The sequence below is a fragment of the Trichogramma pretiosum genome, unplaced genomic scaffold (assembly GCF_000599845.2).
Source record: "Trichogramma pretiosum strain Unisexual culture from Peru unplaced genomic scaffold, Tpre_2.0 scaffold3, whole genome shotgun sequence".
Lineage (NCBI taxonomy): Eukaryota > Metazoa > Arthropoda > Insecta > Hymenoptera > Trichogrammatidae > Trichogramma > Trichogramma pretiosum.
Genome location: NW_019641698.1, coordinates 571360 through 593613, shown reverse-complemented (window position 1 = coordinate 593613; position 22254 = coordinate 571360). Strand labels below are relative to the sequence as shown.

General features: G+C 38.0%; 3 protein-coding genes and 3 non-coding genes across 7 annotated transcripts; 3 read left to right on the top strand and 3 right to left on the bottom strand.

Moving 5' to 3' along the window:
* The first annotated feature begins 1520 nt into the window (after window positions 1-1520).
* On the top strand, window positions 1521-14736 carry LOC106652832. Its single transcript, XM_014371972.1, has 9 exons — window positions 1521-1853; window positions 6576-6972; window positions 8179-8426; window positions 8520-8926; window positions 9640-9941; window positions 10022-10407; window positions 13420-13719; window positions 14119-14356; window positions 14433-14736. Exons 1-9 carry the CDS (start codon window positions 1795-1797, stop codon window positions 14703-14705), a joined length of 2610 nt encoding a protein of 869 aa, XP_014227458.1. The 5' UTR covers window positions 1521-1794; the 3' UTR covers window positions 14706-14736.
* Window positions 2922-2993, bottom strand: Trnaa-ugc. The gene has a single exon. It is a non-coding gene; the product is annotated as a tRNA-Ala (tRNA).
* Trnal-aag lies at window positions 5214-5295 on the bottom strand. The gene has a single exon. It is a non-coding gene; the product is annotated as a tRNA-Leu (tRNA).
* On the top strand, window positions 13877-13949 carry Trnav-aac. Its single transcript has one exon. It is a non-coding gene; the product is annotated as a tRNA-Val (tRNA).
* Window positions 14733-16172, bottom strand: LOC106652833 (nuclear receptor 2C2-associated protein). The gene is made up of 3 exons (XM_014371973.2): window positions 16041-16172; window positions 15859-15949; window positions 14733-15781 (listed from the first exon to the last, which is right to left on the bottom strand). Exons 1-3 carry the CDS (start codon window positions 16079-16081, stop codon window positions 15497-15499), a joined length of 417 nt encoding a protein of 138 aa, XP_014227459.1. The 5' UTR covers window positions 16082-16172; the 3' UTR covers window positions 14733-15496.
* Window positions 16173-16591: 419 nt separating this feature from the next.
* LOC106652842 (valine--tRNA ligase) lies at window positions 16592-21961 on the top strand. 2 transcript variants are annotated; one of them, XM_014371990.2, is made up of 17 exons: window positions 16592-16889; window positions 17278-17454; window positions 17513-17637; window positions 17712-17876; window positions 17951-18152; window positions 18227-18640; window positions 18707-18855; window positions 18924-19122; window positions 19200-19376; window positions 19453-19574; window positions 19645-19753; window positions 19828-20109; window positions 20304-20654; window positions 20840-20995; window positions 21072-21275; window positions 21366-21641; window positions 21707-21961. In XM_014371990.2, the coding sequence occupies exons 1-17, from the start codon at window positions 16743-16745 to the stop codon at window positions 21920-21922; spliced, it is 3471 nt and encodes a 1156-aa protein (XP_014227476.1). In that variant the 5' UTR covers window positions 16592-16742; the 3' UTR covers window positions 21923-21961. The 2 variants fall into 2 exon arrangements, with proteins under 2 accessions (XP_014227476.1, XP_014227475.1); XM_014371989.2 differs by lacking the exon at window positions 20304-20654 and having other exon boundaries at window positions 16593-16889.
* The last annotated feature ends 293 nt before the right edge of the window (window positions 21962-22254 follow it).

The following is a 22254-nucleotide window of genomic DNA, read 5'->3' as shown; positions in this document are numbered from 1 at the left end:
AGCTCAGCAGAATTTCTCATTTCTTTTTCAGAATTCTAGCGTGAAACATATTCAAACGTTTTTCCGTGTACATTTTGTTTACATTATTTGAATCACTTTAAAATTCAAACTTGGCTACGATTTTTTCGGCCTTCTAAAACTAAGTTCTTAAAAATAGTTCCCGTAACGTAGAGTCATATATTATAAAAAATTTCAATATTTATTCCAAAATTTGCTGCCCCTACATCGTAGCCACTGTGTGTTACTGCGAACAAATGAGAAATGTAGCTATATCATAAAAATATCCTCGCTACCATCCAGTACCATATGAAAAGTATCGACCTACATTATTTAGAAGTACCAAATAATAAGTACCAAATTCTGCAGTGACCTGATACAACATCAACACAAGATCTCTGGCGATGCATTTTGAAATTGCTTTGATTTAATTATCGACGTCCTCGTTAGTGAAATGAGTATCGAATAAACTCACTTACACATATCATGCGAAATTCATCAGTTGCTCTCTCTCTCTCTCTCTCTCTCTCTCTCTCTCTCGCCCACATACGGAAGCGCGCGACTTTCCTCGCGCTTTCTATAGTCAAATATAAAAGAACTACGAGACGTTGCTTTATAACTTTGCACGAGCGCGCGAGCATAACGTAAAATTACATTTTTATCGATTTTCGCTCGCATTGTGCGCGGTCGCGTAACGATTTCCATTGTGTGCGGAATGCATATAGGCGCGCGCGCGGCGTGCACTTGGCAATGGCTTTAGCGATACTTAATTATTTATATCGTTATATTCGTCGTGTTGTGTGTTGTGTCGCATGATATATACATATGCATCGCCGCGGGGAGCTGAACCCCCAAAAATATACAAATCGATGCCGCAGCCTAGGTATATTTCACCTTGTTATTTGCTTTACATTATAGGGTTGATTTTTCGATCGAGGCGCGATAAGCGGTGGTGCCTTTTTCTTGTTTCGATCGCGATCGGATGCTGCGCAGGTATTCGAGCGCTAAAGTCTCAGATTCATCCGAAAATTCGATACTGTATGCAATTTTCCTCACTCAAACAATCCGAATCCATCACTGAATCGCTCAGCTGCTAGACCGAAATCTTCGAATAAGAAACCGATCGAACGATTGCCACCCTGTTACATACGTCGGGTATGCGTCTGTGTGTGTGCATAATATACAGCAGGTGTCGAGCGAGGGGTAGGCCAGTAAGTCAGTAGGTAGTGTGTATATTGCACGAACTGCACCCCGCTACCTTCGCTCTTCGCCTCGAGGTATTACATATCAGGTGTGTATACACATGCGCAGCCCGCGGGGGAGGCCAAGGAACCGAGAGAGAACCTCGCGCCGTCTCTCTCTCTCTCTTTCTCTACTCTATACAGGCACACATATTATATACACAAACGATAGGCTCGAGCCTTATAAGCCTCGAGGCGGTATAGAGAGCTTGGCGCCTTCGCGACCAGCCAGCTCGTAGCCAGTTTACTCCCGATAATATGCATGTGCAGGCAGCAGGCAAACTGCAGCAGCAGCAGCGGTGCAATGAGAGAAGACGTCGTAGCGCTTCGTCGTCGTACTACTACCTCCGCCACCAGCGAGTGTTTTGTTGTTGACGCGTCTACTTCCGCGTTGCTGTCGATTTTGACGCGGCCGCTGCACGAGGCGGACCTCCGGAGATCGACGTATAAGTGAGTTAACGGGGGCCTCTGCGAGAAATTTTGGCTGCTGCCGCTGCCGCTGTTGTTGTTGTTGGAAACGTCGATAAGGGTGTAAATAAAGCACTGCGACAATGCTATGGCCAACGACGACGACTACGCAGTCTACAATTGGAGAGATCATTCGGCATCAAGGGGGTGAGGCGCAGCTGTCTTGAGACAAAATTACTTACATACCCCCTCCCCTTGCACCTTTCACCTTCGTACACAACATTTTCTCTGACTTTTCACGCACGCACACACGGCGCTTATTGTACTGCGTAACACAATAGTTTCGAGCGCGTTGCGAGCTGCGATTTGAAAAAAATCACGCTTCAGCGCGATGATACGCGGGAAATCGTGTACGACTCATTGATGAAAAGTATACAATAGTTTTCAAAGAGTCGATATTTGCTTGCGGTAACAACCGATGGCAATTGAAAAAAAAAATTACAATTGATAAACGGATATAAACCTGCGCCGCGTTATATTTCCGTGGGGAATGAATTGCGTGTAAACGTTAAATTTGTGAAAAAAGAAACGATCCTGATTTTATTTCGAGAGGCAAAATATTTGGGAGAGAAGTATAAAAGGAGCGAAGAATTTAGATGTCGATTGGTGGCGAGATGTTAATAGCCCAACAGTGTTTTGTCGAATTAGCATAAATCGATAGACGTTTATTAAATGCGGTACACACAGTGAAAACGATCGGTCACTGTACACCGCTCGAGCTGATTACTCTTTTGTTGTTCTATTTAAACTGGCTATAATCACAGCGCAGGAATCCCGCGTATGAGTCGCATAGATAAATATGAATTTAATTGTTATTCGAAAGTGTTAAAAATTGTTAATTGTTTTTCGCTTGTGTAAAAGTATAGCTTTTCTCTCTTAAGGGACTTGCATTTCAGAAAATTTGTTCATAAATGTTTATCTGTTTTTCGACTGTATGAAAATTTTGCATGAAATTTGAGATTTCGTTTTTTTTGCAAGTTACATTCTCCATAATTCTTGTTCATTTATCATTTACTATAAGATACTGCAACTTTAAATTAAAGAAACTGCTCGAAGTAAATAGTTTTCTCATAAAATTACTGAATCTAGCATCTTATTTATTTATATCAGTAAAAACATTATCGAAAATTTCCAAAAATGTTTATCTAATGATAAAATCGATCTCATTAATTATTAAAAATAAAATTATAAATTATCTTTGAAAGCCAAAAAACATGGAGATGCCGGGGATCGAACCCGGGACCTTTCACATGCAAAGCGAACGCTCTACCACTGAGCTACATCCCCAAGATACTGAGAGGTGTTCCAAATGAAGTCTAATAATTTTAATGGCTTTCTCAAGTGTTAAATACAGATATCAAAAGATGTTAGAAAAATTTTTTCCTTCAATTTTTTTCGAATCTACTGTAATATGCGCGCACAGTATACGCGCGATTCATGTATATTTAATGGGATATAAAAAACGGATACCTCAGATTAAAACTGTTATTTAGGTTACATCAACAACTTTACTTTCTGCAGATATAGAATTATCTCGAAAAAATTCTTTTTATCGAAAAGTGTATTGAAAAATTGGTTTATTCATAATCTGCTATGATTAGGATTTTGTATTATTCGCTTAGAAGCAACATAGTCACTGTACAAGCAAGAATTATTTAGCTCTGCGTTCGTCTCTTACCATCGTCAATTTTACTAATTAATCTTCGTCACGTAGATTGGATTCGTGTATGAAGAATGGATGAAATGTAGGTCTTGCAGCGTCATGGTTTATAAGAGCCCATGAAAAAATCCATACTCAAATAAATATTCAAAACATTTTCAATTACAAATAGTTGAAAAATTGAAGCGAAACGGAGGTTTTTCATTTACTCCAAACTACTTCTGATATAATAAAATTTTTAATTCTTTCAAAATTTCCTCAGACTGAGAAAGTCTATTTTTCGAGAATATAAAAAATATCTTACTCTCGCTTGAAGCCACTATATCATATACATCCAGATACGCAGCAACAAGTTTGTTCAATTGTTTCAAGCACGTATGTTAAAATAGACCGTAGTTTTGATTTCAGGCATTGATTCATTATCATCTGACGTTTATGGCACATTTGTTTTGGCATTTACGAGTAATCGATCAAGGCGCTTTTACAGCTCGTTTTAATAATCATGAAAATTTGATGCACTCGCACCCATTATCCACCTAGATTCTCGATTTGAAAGATTTTTCATAATAAGCGACTGCGATCAGGGCTAAATGCTGATTGCCGGCCCCGAAGCTTTTTGAAAAATTGAAGTCAGAGGCGTGGGGATCCTTTGACGTTCGCCACACCTCGAGATAGCCAGTTTTAATCAATGAATCTTATTTGGGAGCGGTTTCAAATCAGAATAATGAAACGCCTCTGAAAATTTCTTCAAAGTAACCCGAATCTTTCGATTAATTCGAAATGAATCATTTTTTCGAATCGTACGCAAACAACGCGGCAAATCTTGGTACAAAAATTCTGTCTTTGTGCACACGGTATATACGGTCGTAGCGTACGTGTGTAAGCTCGCAGAAGTGTTGACTCGCGTGCAAGAACACGTATACACGTATATATATACGAGAGCTGCATGCGAAATGCCTCTCAGATTGAATCGGCGCGTGTGCGAGTCGAGGGGTCTACTGACCCCACCTCCTTGTGGAGTAGTCGTCCTTTGGCCATACGTAACCAGGTGCGACCGAGCCATTTATTTTATCGCGATGTTGCAAGGAGTACGTGTAGTAGGGTTGGTTGGTTGGTTGGTGGTGGTACGTGGCCATGCAAATCTACCTCGTTAAATCGGGTCAGCGGGTCGATGGTCAGCTTATTCTTATATACACACTTATGAGGGAAGAAATATAAATTTTTTTGTAAGGATACTCGTAGGCGCAGCTATTTTTAGTTTAATAATATTGTAACGAATCAAAAGAAACCCTGGAAATCGTTATTATATCGGCACAAATGAACGAAGCTGTGAAAATGTATCGTATGTAAGCTTTGCAATCGATGATAGTTGTTGAATGCCACGAATGATAAGTAATAACGATACGTCGTGCGACACGCTGCTAGTTGATCGGGAATAATCGATGAGTTTCATAAGCACGCGATTATACACATGAAACAATTTTACGATTACATTATTGCATAGAGAATGTTTAAAGTACAGTGTAAAGCCTAACTTATAGTCCGTATGAGATAATAGGCCGGTTATGCGAACGTAATCGTCAAAAGCCTAGGTATATTTTTATCTTATGTCAAGTTCGAGGAATTACGCAAGTCTCGATTGATCGAGCGGTTTTATGAATAAGAATATCAAATAGATACAAGTTTTACTTTACTCCTACCGACACTTTTAAAGCTCGGAATTTTATCTTTCAAATCAGTTTGTCGTTTGACAAAATGTTAAAAAAGGAGCAATCGTGCGTAACTCGAGCGTTCTTTCGTTGGTGCCCAAAGCAAAAGGTTCTCAATGTTGAAAACTGCAAAACAATTGGCAGCGGTGGGATTCGAACCCACGCCTCCGAAGAGACTGGTGCCTTAAACCAGCGCCTTAGACCGCTCGGCCACGCTACCTCGTTGACGGTGGAGGCCCACGATGACCACAAAGCACCGTGGATTTATTTATTTATTTAAAATACATTTCTCGCTCTACCGATGCAGTTATATGTACGCGCTCACTGAGAACCAGTTTTTTTGCCTATATTTGAGATGGCGAGGCTTCGACGAACGATTTTTTCTTTTTTTTTTTTTTTGACAAAAGTTATCAATGAGACCGTCTTTGTTTGAAAATAAAAATGATTAAAAATCCACCATCGCGATTAAATCTACTGCAAAGAGGCATAAACCATTTATATACGAGCACTGCACAGAGAGAAGTTTTTTTTTCTCCTGAAGATCGCGTGGGGGCACACTTTCGTGATCGCATTTTCGTCTCTCCAAAAAAAAACGATCGTAACATAACGTTCGAGCGAACGACGAACGTATACAAGTCTTTCTTTCAGTCCTATTCGTGTATCTTTTTACTATTATGGACTTTTTTGTCAAACACGTGCGGCATCACGTAAACGTCTCCGAGCGAGTTTCAAACCCATTCCTACATATTTATTATAACTTCGAGCTATATTCGTTGGATAAACTTTTTTGATCATTTTTAAGTATCACTGTACTTCGATAATTGCACATGGATGTATTGTATTTTTACAAATTACGTTTTACGATAGATTTTGAAGAAAAAAAAAACAAAATATTATCAGGGATCTTGAATCTAGCTTGGATCAATTTTTTTCCAGCCAGACATTCTACGGCACTCGCAACGTATACACATAAAAATATAATAGTACTTTCTCTAATCATTACCTCTCGCAATTCTTATGGTATATATCGTCGTGCAGCAGCAAAAAAAAAACCAGTCATGTCGAGTTTATGCGAGGTTTGCACGCATCATCGTATACATATATAGCAGCAGCACCCGCGCGAGCGCAAACACTGCATGTGCATTACGAAGCTTGTTGTGTACTCATATGCCTACAGCCTAAACTCGCGCGAAACAAGTGCATAGAGCGGGTGGGTGCAGCGCTGTTGTTGCGCGCGATCGGATGCGATCTGTGACTTTTTTTCAGTTCGCGAACGGTCACTCGTCTAGGTGCACCGCACATTTGTGGATAAGCTCCGAAAGCTCATACCTGCATATCGAATTTAAATTGTGCGCCATACGCATTGAACTCCGCGGAAAGCTAACTTCGAACGAAGCAAAATTTATAAGTTATGATCAGTACATAAAAAAAAAAAAAATGAAGTAAAAGTTAGGATAAAACACTCTGGCTCTGAGCGTGCGATAACGAAAGAAAACACAGGTCGGCAGCGGCGGACAGAGCGACGCGAAATCTTCGCCTGCGGGGCGGCGGCGGACTACAGAGAAATCGACGAGCCTCATCGGACGGCGAGCTAGCCCAACAGCAAGAGAATCATCATCAGCAGCAGCAGAGAGGCGGCCGAGAAGTATGCCTGTTTCACGAGGGCCTCGACGTCGATCAGTTGGCGCGCTATCGGCGCAGGCAGACCAAGCCGGTCACCAAGGACCATCTGGGCTACGCGGCGGAAAGAGAGCAACGCGGACGACGACGACGACAACAGCAACAGCGATCGAATTCCGACGAGGACGAGGACGAAAACGACAAGCGTCGATTGGTCACCGAGTACAGATTGAGATTTCACGCCGCCGACAGCATCGAGAATCTCTTCGAGAATGAGGTAAATTTTTTTTTTATTTCGGGTAGCTCTTCGATAGTTGGGGGGACGAGCAACGTGAAAAGTATCGTGAAAAACTTTACCTGTGATATGGTCGTTTATCCTGCGGTAACTTCTGCCCAAGCTCTCGGAGAACCAATTATATCACTTCTTTCATATAACTAAATATTGTGTTATAAATCACTTGCCGCGTGATCTTGAAAAGAGTTTTTCATCAATATTTATCTATGAGGTGTCAAAATCTTCAGAAAAGTGCCCTCATCCACTTGAGCGGAGCAGAGTTTCGGAAAAATTTCGTATACACGTCAAAATGTGACAATTTTTGAGAAAATCAATATTTTATTACCACTAAATCCCTTATTTAAGCTCTTGCAAGAGAAGTAAACTTTTTTTTCATATTCTGGATGAGGGAACTTTTCTGAAGATTTTGAGACCCCATAGATCAATATTGATGAAAAACTCTTTTCAAGATCATGCGGCAAGTGATTTATAACACAATATTTAGTTATAATATGTAAGAATTGATCTAATTAGTATGTCAGAGCTTGGGTAGAAGTTTTTTTTATCAATCAGGTGTAGAATGAACATATTTTACTATCAAAAAAAAAATGTCCACTATTTCGATTTATATAGCTATTTTTTAATTTAAACTTTTAACAGATGTCGGTCCCCTTAATATTTTAATGAAGGGTAAAATAAAATAGTTACATTTTAGTTTTGCTCAGCGGGAGTAAAATGTTACTTTAGGTTGGGGTAGCACCAAAAATATTTTTCTATAAACGTAGGTGCACGTCCACAGCAAACTATAAAATGGAGACCTACACGAAGCTTTTAAAAGAATATTTAGTGGGAACGTCGAAAAAAGGATTCGAAAATAATAATTTTAGCCTGGCTTCGAGCTCTCCTTAATTTGAATAATTTTGATGATTTATTTTATTCGCGAATGGGGGTAATTTTTATAAACTGCAAATCAAGTCTTGAAACTATTTTTATTATAGTTCCGATACACGTTATGAATATTATATCGATATCCTCGACTGTTGTTCGGGTTGCATGACACGCGAATCTTACTGTCATTGAAATTCAATACACATTCAAGGCAGAAAAAAAATGATACAATACGAGAAGACCCGAGCAATCTTTAAATATACATTTTTTACTCTAAATTTCTTTTCAGTTTGCGAAAAAAAAAACATTTCAATTTTTTAGGATGTACAGCTGACACCCGAGACAGCGCAACTGCCCGACCAAACCGATCAATTTGAACAAAAAAACCCAGATGCAATTAGCGAAACAAACTCACGAGCTTCCATTAGTAATCCCATGCCCGATTTCAACGATGAAACACAAATTGATTTTCCTAAAGTTACAAATGAAAAACAACCGATCGAACGAGTCGTCGACGAGATCAAACAAACGGAAACGACGATCATGACCAGACCGGCGCTCATACGAAGGTAACTTTTTTTTCTCTCTCTGCACAAAGGACTACGACCCGCGTGAAATATAAAAATTCCTATACGAGCTCGCGATGCTGTGTGTATGTGCAGAGGCACGACTCTGCGCAACGAGGGCGACTTCACCGGCACGACCGAGTACTCGCGTTTCGTGCCGCACTTGGGCTTCCATCGTGCGGAGCTGCGCCGTCGGGGCACGTCGCTGCGCATGGAGGGCGACTTCCAGCGCGAGAGGAGCCAGAAGGTCGGCGACTGGCCCGCCACGTCGCGGGACTGGTTCGCCGCCGCCGCCGGCTGCCGACCGGCGCCCGTCAGGATACCTTCGAATCTGCGCCTCGAGGGCGACATGCAGACGACCACGGAGAGCCACGATCAGTATGTGCCCTTTATCGGCGTCAAGAGGCCGGAACTGCTGCGCCAGGCGGCGCAGCTCGGACTCGAGGGCGACAATTGTTGGGCGCCAGAGTACAGCGATGTTTTTAAAAAGCATAATTTTTTAGGTAAACGCAAATCGTCAAAAATGTATACTTGTCGAATTGTAAAGTTGAATTACAAGAAAAAAAAGAATGCACCGAGTGAAAATTTACAATGAATCGAGATCGAGTCGAGTCGTTGATAGAAAATACAAGAACGTAAATGCATTGTTTCTCATTTAATATTGGATATTTTCAAACACTTTAAGTTTCTAATGCGTGATCAATTTAATTGTTGGTAAATAAAAAAAGAAGCAAAAAAATTCAGTGAAAGTGTAGATTTTTAGAAATATAATTGTGTAGTATTTAGATGAGTTCCAATGTCGTACAATAGCTCTAGAAGTTGTATATATCATTTTTTAGTCGACTAACATTTTCGTACTTATTAAAAATTATATTTTATATGTTGTAAAACTGTAGGATTTCAGTAACGTAGCCCCTTCGTAACCTGATTGTGGTAACAAAAGTACGTTTTAAAAAAAAGATAACCATTGAAACAAGCATCGTTTTACTTATCAAATTTCATTTTTTTAAACATTATATACATATAGTTGTACAACACTGCATGAGCAGTCGTATTAGTAAAAAAAAAGTATCTAGCTCTCGCACTTACATATAGCGCATGCTTTTTCAGGTGCAATTTAGATTCATGATTTAATTCTAAAATAAAAGAAAGTGTACAATTTTTAAATGTTTCGATTCGATTGTCGTCGATAAAATATCTTCCCACTGTTTTTCAGATCGCCGATTGACCAAAAAAGCAGAAACTCACCCTAAACCAGATAGTGGCTTCTTTGAAAAAACCGAAGCGACCAATGATTTTTCTAATTCACGAAACAAGGAATTCGAATTGATGGCTAATTTGTCGAGGGACGCGGAAGAAGAGGACGAAGAGTTAAAAAAGCGCGAAGAAGAGCAAACGTTCAAGAATAAGAACGAATACAACTTGAGAAAAGAAGAAGAACTGAAGCTTCTTGTATCAAAACTCGAGGATCTCAATGGAAATTCTCTAGACGTTCCAGAATATCAAGCTGCTTATAAGGTAGGATTAGAATAATTTATTCGGCGGTTGAAAAAGTATCGATTGATAATGAGATCGAGTCCACACATTTGTTACTGCAGAATTTCCCTCGAGAAAGGCCTAAATTAATCAAACCGGCGGACGAAATCGGCCACGCCGACGGGAGTAAAATTTCCACCATGCCAAGCCCTCGGCGCTTCAAGACCAAAATCGATCAAGATCCGGAATACAAATCGATCTTTCTAAATCCCGAATACAAGTCCGGATCGAATTCCGACCTGACGCGGGATCGGGCAATTTTTTACAAACCGCCGCACCCGCTCAGACCGTCGATCTCGTCGAGCCGAGCCAGCCTGAGAATGGACTCCGTCAACAATCGCAGAGGCTCCAGAATGTCGATGGCGCCGATGAGCGAGATTCGATCGCAGTACGTGAATTACGGCCACGTACCCAGGACGGAAAATTTGCGAATACCAACCAGTTTGAAGTGAGTCTATTGCGTTGTAATTATAAAATGTTTCGGTGCTTTGATCGCTTTATGCCATTAAAAACAGAATTTATAATTGATGCTGAGCGCAGCAAAGTCGTACACATTCGATATTGCTAATTTTCGATGTTTTACTCTAAATGCGATAACTCATGCAGGGATAAACCAATCGATCTGAAAATTTTACATAGCATTGTTTCGGTGCTAATGGAGTGCTGTATACTTTTTTCGCGACATCCATATATCCTAATATACAAAAAATGCCTTTTTATGCAATTTTGAGTTTTGCACCTCGCGACATCTCCACTTCGAAAAAACGTAATTTTTGTTTGCGATTGGTCTTACTTGTGTATCGGTATTTAACATTGTACTTATGACAAGTATATTATATGTCGTGTTTTGAGTACCACTATACTGAGCGTAACATGATTGAGATATAGTATAATTATGTCGTGTTTCAGTTAACATTGTACCGATGACAATTATATTATATGTCGTGTTTTGAGTATCACTACTGAGCAAAAATTTATGATATGTTTATTTATTATATGCTAATAAATAAATACATGTTAATTTATGATATGTTAATTTATTTATTTGTCTCGATGTTTCATCATTTTGCGCGGTATTGATAGGTACGTTTTAAGATCTTTTGTATTGATCTCGTGCTTGGGTATTGCCTTCATGCACACTTTTGACGTGTCTGCATAAATATTTTCTATGTTTAAATTTTTTTCACAATTAAACATAAGCGTGATCAATGTCTTCGTGCTGCGCTTTAATGTGAGTTATAAGACGATCCTTTTGAGAAAATGTCTTGCCGCACTCATTACAATAAGTGGTCTTATTATGTATCAAATTCATGTGTCTTTTAAGATTACCCTTTACTGTGAATGTCTTTCCGCACACTTCGCAAGTATGTGCCACACCTTTATGCATCGCATCGATGTGAATCTTGAGAGAAAATTTTTGTGTGAAAGTCTTTGCACATAGACTACACGCATGCTTAACACCATTATGAACTCCATCGATGTGGACCTGGAGATCTCCTTTTTGTGTGAATGTCTTTTCACATTTACCACACGCATGTTTAACACCATAATGTACTCCATCGATGTGAATCTTGAGTGCAGCTCCAGTTAAGAATTTCTTCCCGCATACTTCGCAAGTAGGTGCCATACCATTATGCATCGCATCGATGTGAATTTTTAGATAAAATTTTTGTGGGAAAGACTTTCCACATACACCACACGCGTGTTTAACACCATTATGTACTGAATCGATGTGGACCTTGAGATAATTTTTTCGTGCAAATTTTTTACCGCATATATTACATGGATATTTGGTACGATTGCGTGCCTTATCAGTTTGGGTTTTGCGTTGACTATTTTGAGCAAATGTTTTTTCATTTGCATCAAATGCATCACTGAGTTCACCATCCAAATTCAATTCCTCTTTTACTTCGTCGACAATTTCTTCTTTAATTTTCTTTTGAGTCTGATAATCACAACTATTTTTCATATGCTGCCATTGATCTGGATAATCGTCCTCGATTTTCTTGACTACTAATAAGTTAATGCCGAGCTTCTCGTCCTTACATTCGAATTCTATTTCCAAATCGTTATTAGGTCCAGAATTGTCATCATTTTTACGAAGCCCATAAATCTGGAAATGAGATTAGTAAAAATACTTGATCAAAATATTGACTAAACAGTCACACATCAACACTTACTAAATTTTCTCGACAAAAACTCGAGAATTCGTCGTTTTTAGCATCGCATGCATTGTCAATTATCTTATGATCTTCATTTTTAATTGGGGAAACATCATCTGGTTCTTTCTTCACTCTGCAATATTCCCAATAATATAAAGTATTATGCCATTTTTTTTTTAAATTTCATTCTCACGAAACAAAAATTACCTGACATCAGAGTTATATACATCACTGAAGTCCATGTTTATCACTCGGAACTTGATCAACGACTAATTGTTTTGTAATGATGTTACACATCGAGCTAGGTAACATAAGTGTAATAATATTTACAAATCGTGAAATGAAAGTTTGAGAAAATTTATGTCAACAGAGACACTCTAAACTTATCATTTATTATTGGAGAAATTATACTATTGATCTCGTAATAAACAATTAGCCATTTTCTTTGAATTGTATCTTATTACAAAGAAATTATAAATTATTGAAGACTTCATGAATCGCAAAATATGAAGCAAAGTTAACGTGAGCGAATGAAGGGTTTACATACATATTTTATATTACACTAACGCCAAATACGTGACTACAGTCGCATCTATATCATTTACCATTTTTACACAACGAGCGAATATCGTACATCTATGTAATCTATGTGTGATAAATATGCATGGTTAGTCATGTAGTCAAATATATATCTATGTATATTGTCACGTGGGCACACCGGTCCAGCTTAACGCGTACATACAGCTGTATATGTGTTGGCATGCCATGTGCAAATTCCTTTGGTCGCAACGTTGTCAATACACGCTGAGCACAAAACATCGATAAGTGAAATCTATTTCGTACGTGCTAATTACGGAAACCTGTATTCACCTATACTAATGTACATGTAGGGAACATCAAACTAAAAAATACGCCATATTTTTGTGTTCTACTTCCAATTATACCAATAATAATTTTAACGGCTTTACCAAATTAGCTGACACAAAAAACTCATTGTAACGTTGATTTATTATGATACTCATTGAAGCTACTATTATTAATTTCATATGGCTGAAACAACTATTATCATGATGTCGTATGCTATTTCGTTATTTACCATTCAGTCGCTCAGCATTTTGCAACTGTGGTTGCCACTAGTTATACGTAACAATATAAATCTGATTTGAAATTACTGCTTCATAAATTTTTAATACAATTTTGATTAAAAACTTATGAAGATCAGTATCGTAATTCACGGCATCGTCTTAAACTCGCGCTCTCAGTTGAATTTTTTTGATTCTTGTTGCGACACGACACAGGCTGGAGGGTAACATAAATTTGGAGCCGGAGTATCGCGACGCCTTCTGCATGAACAACAACAACCACAACAACAACATCGGCCATCAACGCAGAATGTCCCGCGTCGATCAGAGCTCGACGATGATCAACGACGCGTCGAAAAACCGAAGGGAGAGCGGAGGAGGACACTGGGCCGAAAATTATAGCGGCGACTGTTTCGGGGCCATCAACGCCTCGGAGAGTCAGGACGCGTTTCAAATATTGCATACGCGCGTGCACGAGGAGAGCGTCGTCGAGAAGCCACCGCCAGGGAACAGAAGGTACTTTTCGTCGTGACTTGTGGCATTAAACTCGAATTTTTTTATTTTTTTTTTTTTATATGCTCTTTAATAATATTTAAAAATGAATTTTCAAGTACTTTAACGAGGAACGTTGTACTGGCTGAAATAGCGATTTTTGAATATTGCCTCCAACCGCGTTTCCGTGGTGTAGTGGTTATCACATCCGCCTAACACGCGGAAGGTCCCCGGTTCGATCCCGGGCGGAAACATTTTTTGTCCGCGTCGAAGAAATCGCGTCCATATAACTCGGCGTTATCGCAGTCCACAATTTTATTTTTTCTCTCAACAAAAAACGCGATCGTTGTTGTTTCCGAATGAAAAATTATATGGAAACTTGACAAAGGAACTTTTACTTGAACTTTTTGCTTAAAATTCCAGATTAAGTCAATCGCGCTCTTCGCTGGTGAGCGTAAATTCTCAGCAATTGGAATCGACGACGAAGCCACCCCCCGCAGCGCTACAGAACCGTTCGCCGAGTCCGTCGTATCGACTGCAAGTGACCCACGTCGACAAGGATCAGGGCGCCGCTGGTGGCTTCGCGATGCGATCGCGCAGATCTCCGAGTACCCTCGTTCATCCGACCAATATCGAGCGCAGCCCTTCTCCGATCAATCAGGTCTTGATTTATGAATAAATCTATCACGAATCGACATTGATTTCAATTTTAGCACTCGTCAAATTACAATTCACAGATTCCCGCCGATCGCCCGTACTCGCCGAGTTTCGCGCGTGAAAATTCCGCGGCCAGCGTCACGCGCTCTCAGGCTTTCGTGGTGCTGCAGGACGATCATCGAGAGGCTGCCGCCGCCGCACCGTCGAGACACCGTCGAAAGTCCATCGTCGATCGCGGCAGCGGGTACAACAATCGTCACCGCGACAGTTTGGCAGGTGTCACGCGTCCAACGAACAGGACACCGACGAACTGGATGCCTCCATGGTACGACAGCAGCACCAGCACCATATAAGAGCGATTCGACGATATCTGATTTTTTTTTTTTTTTTTTGTATGATTCAGTTGATTACCACGATAATTATTGTGAAACGTTCAAATCAACGATATCTTACTTATTATTGTATCATCAAGCAACTAGTACCGATTAATTATGTATATTTTTTAATTATATAAAGTTACATCGAAGAAAAGACTATAAGCAGAAATTCGAGCGTGCTAGTTAAAATGTTGTTCATTTATGATATTTTTTTATAAATACCTCTAAGTATGCAAGAATATTAATACAAAAGTATGTAAAGCTCTATGCTAGTTGCTGCGATATATCTATCTGGTCTCATATAAAATTCATAAATAAAATTTCATATATAGCAGTAGCGTGAATTAGTAAAATTACTAGATTAAAAAATTTCAAGTACCGACTGATTATAATTTTAGCACAATTAATATTGTAACTCTTCCATATATGATACAATTTTCTTAAATTAAAAAAAATACAGCTAGAAATCAAATGCCAGTAGGAGCTATATATTTAACTTTATATCATAATATAACTATCACATTGTTATTGTACAGGTCTATATTTAGCTTAACAAAATAATAATTACATTTAAAGTAGAAAAAATCCAAAATTGTCAACACAAAGTAAATAAAAGTTATCAAATACTATGAATGTACTTTAGTTTTGTAGAATTTATTATGAATAAATAAAAAACTTTTATTCAGTCTTTTTTTTATAAAAATACCTACAATTCAACAACAGGACTTATAAATGTAAGAATTATGAAAGCTCAGTAGGAGCAGATGTTACGAGTAAAGATTTAAAGAATATATAACAATTCTACCAAAGAAATCTGTGGTATCTTCAAAAATTATTTTAAATACAGTAGCTTTTACAAGATGATCAAGTTTGAACTCTTGCAACGAATTTACATCTTCTGGATAAATGTCTTGAACGAATGTTAAATTATTGACATCTGGTCCTGCTTCAATATGTGCCTTTTCTGCAGCAAACCCACCTTGGAACTGGATTTTAATAAGCGACACTTCTACTTCTTCGTTGAATGTAATTATTACAGATTGAGATTTTCCCTAGAAACATTTTTCACAGTTATTACAGATGAAATTTATTATGAATGAAAGGTACGTTTAAATAAAATAATAGTTACTTTGTCACTTTGCCAGCATCTTTCATTGTCGTCATCAAACATGTATTTCTTCCCGTACTCAGAAACATTTCTGTCCAATGTAGAACTAACCCTAAGAAATGCATTCAAAAGGTTACATGTAAATGATACAAAATGATACGTAATATTACTATCACTTGAGAGTAAATTTTAAAAATACTTACCGGCACGTAAATTTGTCCTTAACACACAATGGCACAGACATTTTTCTCGCGTAAAAGCTTGAAAACTCAACTAATAATTTGTTTACAAAAACTCTGCCAGTGGAAGTGACACACGTGCTTACATGTATGAATGACAACTGGCAGTGGCACTCACGTCATCATGAGTCGTGAACTCACGACTCAAGATCTATTCGGAACATGCGCTGAATTAGGACCACATTTGAAACTTCAAAATTCAAAAGGATCAATTTTTCAGAAGCCAATATTGATGAAAATCTTAAAAATGTAAAAAGGACCTTGTTGAATAGTCAACTTATGAGAATTATTCCACGTATACTTGGTTCATTTTTTTACAACCGTAGATGTTAATAATATCAAACTTTAGAGATTATTTCCAAGAAATAAATCAACACTACTTTACACAATTACGCAGATAAAAATTATGTTAAAATCATTATAAGAGATACTCACACTTCCGTAGATGTAAGAGTGCGCAATTCTTTAATTTGTTTCAAAATTAATGGTTATTCGCATTGATGCCATTAAACGTTGGCGCTAAACACTAGCCGTAAAAAACACACGCGCGTGTGTGTGTGTGTATAGGTGCACAGTGTAGCAGACACGTGGAGATTGAACTTTGTGTACTTACGAACGCTAAAATTTACCTATATTATTTAATTCGATAATTTGCAATTGTCAAAAATGCAGGCGCCAACTGAAAATGGCCCCCCGAAAACGGCCAAACAATTGGAGAAAGAAAGAAAACAGCAAGCCAAGCTGGAGAAATTCAAAGAGAAACAAGAGAAAAATAAAGCAAAAGCGGTAAAAGAACCCAAAGAAAAAGTAGAGGTACGCAAATTTATCTATCTTTGGTGCGATTTTGGTACAATTCGAGTACAACTAGAATTGTAAGATTGCACGATCTTATCATATCGTAATCATTTCTTCAAGTTCATTCATAATTATACATTTATTTGATGGAAGCATATGTTACTTTGGTTGTTTTTACAATGAGTGGTATTTTTGAATAATTGCATCAGCTTGTCAAAAGGGTTTAAATGTATCATTATTTTAAGAGAGGATAAACCAATTTCCTTAATAATTAGAATGTTTACATAAAACTTCAAAGTAACTTGAATTCCATTTTTTTTTATAATTCAAAATATTAATAGTTATTACTTTTATATAGCACAATTGTTCATTTTGAATATTAATAACTAAATAATTCTTTCTGAAGAAAAAGCCAGGAAAGGTAAAGGAAGTCAAGGAAGCTGCTGTATATAATAGCAACACTGCTCCTGGAGAAAAGAAAGATGTTGCTTGTCCTATGCCAGATGCATACAGTCCTCAATACGTTGAAGCAGCTTGGTACGCGTGGTGGGAAAAGGAAGGATTTTTCAAACCAGAATATAATGTAGGTATTTACTCTAAAATTAATCAAACTTATTCTGTAACTGAGTAAATTTTTGTAGAGAAAAATAACTGATGAGAATCCCAATGGAAAATTTGTTATGGTTATTCCACCTCCTAATGTCACTGGTTATCTTCATCTTGGTCATGCTTTGACAAATGCTGTGGAAGACGCAATCACCAGATGGTTAGTTTATATTTCTGTACATTTTAACATTTTTATTTAATCAACTAACTGATAATCGATAAATTTAATGTAAGGCATCGCATGAAGGGACGTACAACTTTATGGAATCCTGGTTGTGATCATGCTGGTATTGCAACACAAGTAGTTGTTGAAAAAAAGTTGTGGAGAGAAGAACAAAAAACTCGCCATGATTTGGGACGTGAAAAGTTTGTAGAAAAGATTTGGGAATGGAAAAATGAGTAAGTATCTATTGATTCAAATTAGCAAATGATATGGTAATCAAAATTATATTGACATAACAAATAATCAATAGGAAAGGTGGAAGAATTTATGATCAACTCAAAAAGTTAGGAGGTTCCTTTGATTGGGACAGAGCCTGTTTTACCATGGACCCCAAATTGTGTAAAGCTGTAACTGAGGCATTTGTTCGCTTGCATGAAGAGGGTGTAATTTATCGAAGTAAAAGACTTGTGAATTGGTCATGTGCATTAAAGAGTGCAATCTCAGACATTGAGGTAAGCTTGAATATTAAGTGCTATAGTGTAGTTTACATGTAACATGATTATTAATATTATAATTTTAATTTCAGGTAGATAAAGTAGAATTAACAAAAAAAACAATGCTGTCTGTTCCTGGATATCAAGAACAAGTAGAATTTGGTGCTTTAGTATTTTTTGATTATGAAATTGAAGGTTCTGATGAAAAAATTAGCGTAGCTACTACGCGCATTGAAACAATGCTTGGTGACACTGCTATAGCAGTTAATCCAAATGATAAGAAATACTCAGCATTAGTAGGCAAATATGCCAAACACCCATTTTGCGCTAGAAGAATACCAATTATTTCTGATGATTATGTGGACATGGAATATGGAACTGGCGCTGTTAAAATCACTCCTGCTCATGATCCTAATGATTATGAAATTGGTATGCGACATAAGTTACCTTTCATAACGATATTGGACGAAGGCGGTAACATTATAGGCGATTATGGAATTTTCACGGTAACATTTTTTTTTCTCTGAATTGTTTATATGAAATAGTGTTAAAATTTTTCAATTATTTTCTAGGGAATGAAACGTTACCATGCTAGAAAAGCAATTATTGAGGAATTAAAAAAAAGAGGACTTATTACAAAAGATTCAATAGATAATCCTATGGCTCTATCGATCTGCAGTAGATCCAAAGATGTTGTAGAACCTTTGATTAAGCCTCAATGGTAAAATTTCATCTGCATTTTATAAATATATTATGTTGAATTTCTTATAATGATTCTTAAACTAACAGGTACGTTAAATGCGATGACATGGCAGCAAAAGCTAAAGAAGTCGTCGAGAATGGAGAATTGAAAATTGTTCCTGAACAATTCAAGAAAACTTGGTATTACTGGATGGAAGGTATCAGGGACTGGTGCATTTCTCGTCAGCTTTGGTGGGGTCATCGCATTCCAGCCTATCACATTACAATCGAAGGTAGCACGAACGAGGTAATTATTTAATTACATTGTGATACATTTAATTTTTCTATGATCGTGTTCATAATCCTTCGAATGATTATGTTAAGGTTTCGGACGATGAACGATGGGTAAGCGGACGCACCGAAGAAGAAGCTAAAGAAAAGGCAGCTAAAAAATTCGGAGTTAGCGCGGACAAAGTCACGCTCAAGCAGGACCCCGATGTCTTGGATACTTGGTTTTCTTCGGGAATTTTCCCCTTCTCTATTTTTGGCTGGCCCGATAAGGTAATAACAATATTTCAAATTTATCGATTGATAATTAAAACGTGCAAAAGGTAAAATTCAATTCATTTTTCTTCAGACGGAAGAACTCGAAGCATTTTATCCAGGCACCTTATTGGAAACGGGACATGATATTCTTTTCTTCTGGGTAGCACGTATGGTTTTCTTAGGTCAAAAATTATTAGGAAAATTACCATTCAAGTAAGAAAATTGTTTCATCGATGCATCGTTTTGAAACGAAGGGTATATTAATTTTAAACAATATTTTCAGGGAAGTGTACTTACACGCTATGGTAAGAGATGCCCATGGCCGTAAAATGAGCAAGTCTCTCGGCAACGTAATCGATCCGATGGATGTCATTCGCGGTGCTACTTTGGAGGTCAGTTTTTCAAAAAAAAATATCAATCTAAATATAATTCCTAAGTACAAACGAATAAATATCTTTTGCGATAGGATCTGCACAAACAACTGGAAGAATCGAATTTGGATCCGAAAGAATTGAAAAGAGCTATGGAGGGCCAAAAGAAAGATTACCCCAGCGGCATACCCGAGTGCGGTACGGATGCTTTGCGCTTCGCTCTGTGTTCCTACACGTCTCAGGGTCGCGACATCAATCTGGACATTCTCCGTGTCCAGGGTTATCGTTTCTTCTGCAACAAGCTTTGGAACGCGACCAAATTCGCTCTCACTTATTTCGGCGACGGCTTCAAATACGACGAAGCTGATCATAATAAGGTAAGAGAGTCATCGTTTTCTAGTTTATTCATTACACAATAATTATTACCATAAAACTTTGCTAAACTTACTTTCTACTATGAAAAATCGCATCAACTAGCTCGCTCTACATTACTTCTAAACTCTCACTATTCTCTCATTTAAAATCGAATGCATATCAGTAGAAACTATTACAAATAATTTTGAATGAAAAGCTGCCTAAAGAGAACGACAATCAGCTGGAAACTGTCAATGGCAGTAACCTGTGGTACTTGGAGACTCTTAGCGAGCCGTGCGTGTTGAATTCGCTCAATGCTTATCTCAAGCGCTACTCTTATCTGGACGGCTACACGCCGTCGCGCCTCGACGCCAAAGTTCACGCGACTTTCGAAAGCTTGAAGCTCGACCTGAGGCACAGGCCGTATCTGGCCAGGTGGTACAATCATCTGCGGAGCTTTAGCGAGGACGAAAAGCTCGGCTTTCGATTGGAAAATCGACTCATCGCGTCCTATTGTATCGACGCTGCTTCTAAAACTCGACAGTTAGATAATTGCTTAGGATTAAAGGTGATGGTTTTCTCGCTTGACGATGCTTATCCATTAGCCAAACTCTAATTTTCTGCACTAACACCTTGTTTTTACCCTTTCTCGTTCGCACTTAATCGCGAAGCATTTTTCAATGTCTTTGTCGACTTGTCATTCATAAGCTGCAACGTATTTAATTCAAATGTAATTTATTTCTAAATACATAGCTCACTGGTCACGAATCGAGTATCGATTTGTGGATCTTATCAAGAGTGAGTTACGCTGCTCAAGTGTGCGACGAAGGATTCGCTCAGTACGATTTTAATGGGGCCACGACGGCTTGCTACAACCTCTGGCTCTATGACTTGTGCGACGTCTATCTGGTAAGATACTTTACTTTTCATTTCATTTTACGCGAGGTCTCGCATTTGGACTCACCATTATTTTCAATTGAATTAGGAATGCTTGAAACCCGTATTCCAAACTGGCACCGAGCAACAAAAATTAGCCGCTCAACGCGTCCTCTTCAAGACTCTGGACGTTGGTCTTCGTTTGCTGAGTCCGTTCATGCCCTTCCTCACCGAAGAGCTGTATCAACGTTTGCCGCGCAATAAATTGGCGCATCCCAGCATCTGCGTGGCACCGTACCCAACTGTTTCCGAGGTTCGTCTTTTTAATTACCTCGTTGACTATCGTTGCACGAGTTGATTGTGGGTGTATATTGACCGAAATGATTTTTTTTACTTATTGCAGTGCTCGTGGAGAGACGAACAGTTGGAAAAAGACATTGACTTTGTTCAGAAATGTTATAAGAGCATTAGATCGTCGCGCGGAGCTTACAACATACCTAATAAAACGAAAACAGAAGCCTACTTCGTTAGCCACGAGAACGAAATTTCTGAAAAAGTGAAAAAGTACACAGATGTTATCGGTACTCTTGGATTTTCGATCGTTCGATTTGAAGAACCACCAGCAGGATGCACAATTATCACAGTATCGGACAAGTTACAGATCCACTTACTTTTGAAGGTAACTAATTTTGATGAAAATTAAAAGTAATGAAAATATTTACTTAACTCAATGTTCAATCGCAGGGTTTGATCGATCCTGTCAAAGAATTAGAAAAACTCCAGAAGAAAGAAACCAGCTTGAAATCAACGATAGAGAAATTGAAAAAAGACATGGCATCTGCTGATTACACTACCAAACGTCCGGTCGAGGTTCAAAAAGCCGATGCGGAGAAGTTAACGAATAGCGAAGGAGAAATGAAAATTTTAATCGAAGCTATGGAGACTTTGAAAACGATGTAAATTAAAAATTATAGGGCAATTTCTAAAATTACTTTTATAATGCAGTATTTTAATAAAAGTTGAATAATAAAAATATTGCTTGTCAAGAGTTATTTATTCAAATTTATTATGAAAGATTATGGAAAAAGGTAAGTAGGATGTATTTCATTAAAGGAAGTATGAATTGTTTATTTGGATTTATTAGTGCCATTTGTACATATAAAATTATGCCAATTTATCTACATGATGTTGTATCTAACACATCTAATTAAAATAAAATAACCGATCAATATCACAATATATAAATGGATAGTTAAACGCTGTTTAAAATAACTCTTTAAAAAAGATCATTT

Bases quoted from the DNA above. Each gene is read 5' to 3' on its own strand.
- LOC106652832 (XM_014371972.1), top strand. From the start codon at position 1,795: ATGGCCAACGACGACGACTACGCAGTCTACAATTGGAGAGATCATTCG. The intron at 1,854-6,575 runs GTGAGGCGCAGC...AAGAAAACACAG, and splicing joins GATCATTCGGCATCAAGGGG to GTCGGCAGCGGCGGACAGAG. The intron at 13,720-14,118 runs GTACTTTTCGTC...TTAAAATTCCAG, and splicing joins CCACCGCCAGGGAACAGAAG to ATTAAGTCAATCGCGCTCTT.
- LOC106652833 (XM_014371973.2), bottom strand. From the start codon at position 16,081: ATGTCTGTGCCATTGTGTGTTAAGGACAAATTTACGTGCCG. The intron at 15,950-16,040 runs GTAAGTATTTTT...TGCATTTCTTAG, and splicing joins AAGGACAAATTTACGTGCCG to GGTTAGTTCTACATTGGACA. The intron at 15,782-15,858 runs GTAACTATTATT...AAATGTTTCTAG, and splicing joins GATGCTGGCAAAGTGACAAA to GGAAAATCTCAATCTGTAAT.
- LOC106652842 (XM_014371990.2), top strand. From the start codon at position 16,743: ATGCAGGCGCCAACTGAAAATGGCCCCCCGAAAACGGCCAAACAATTG. The intron at 20,655-20,839 runs GTGATGGTTTTC...CTAAATACATAG, and splicing joins ATAATTGCTTAGGATTAAAG to CTCACTGGTCACGAATCGAG. The intron at 20,996-21,071 runs GTAAGATACTTT...CAATTGAATTAG, and splicing joins ACTTGTGCGACGTCTATCTG to GAATGCTTGAAACCCGTATT.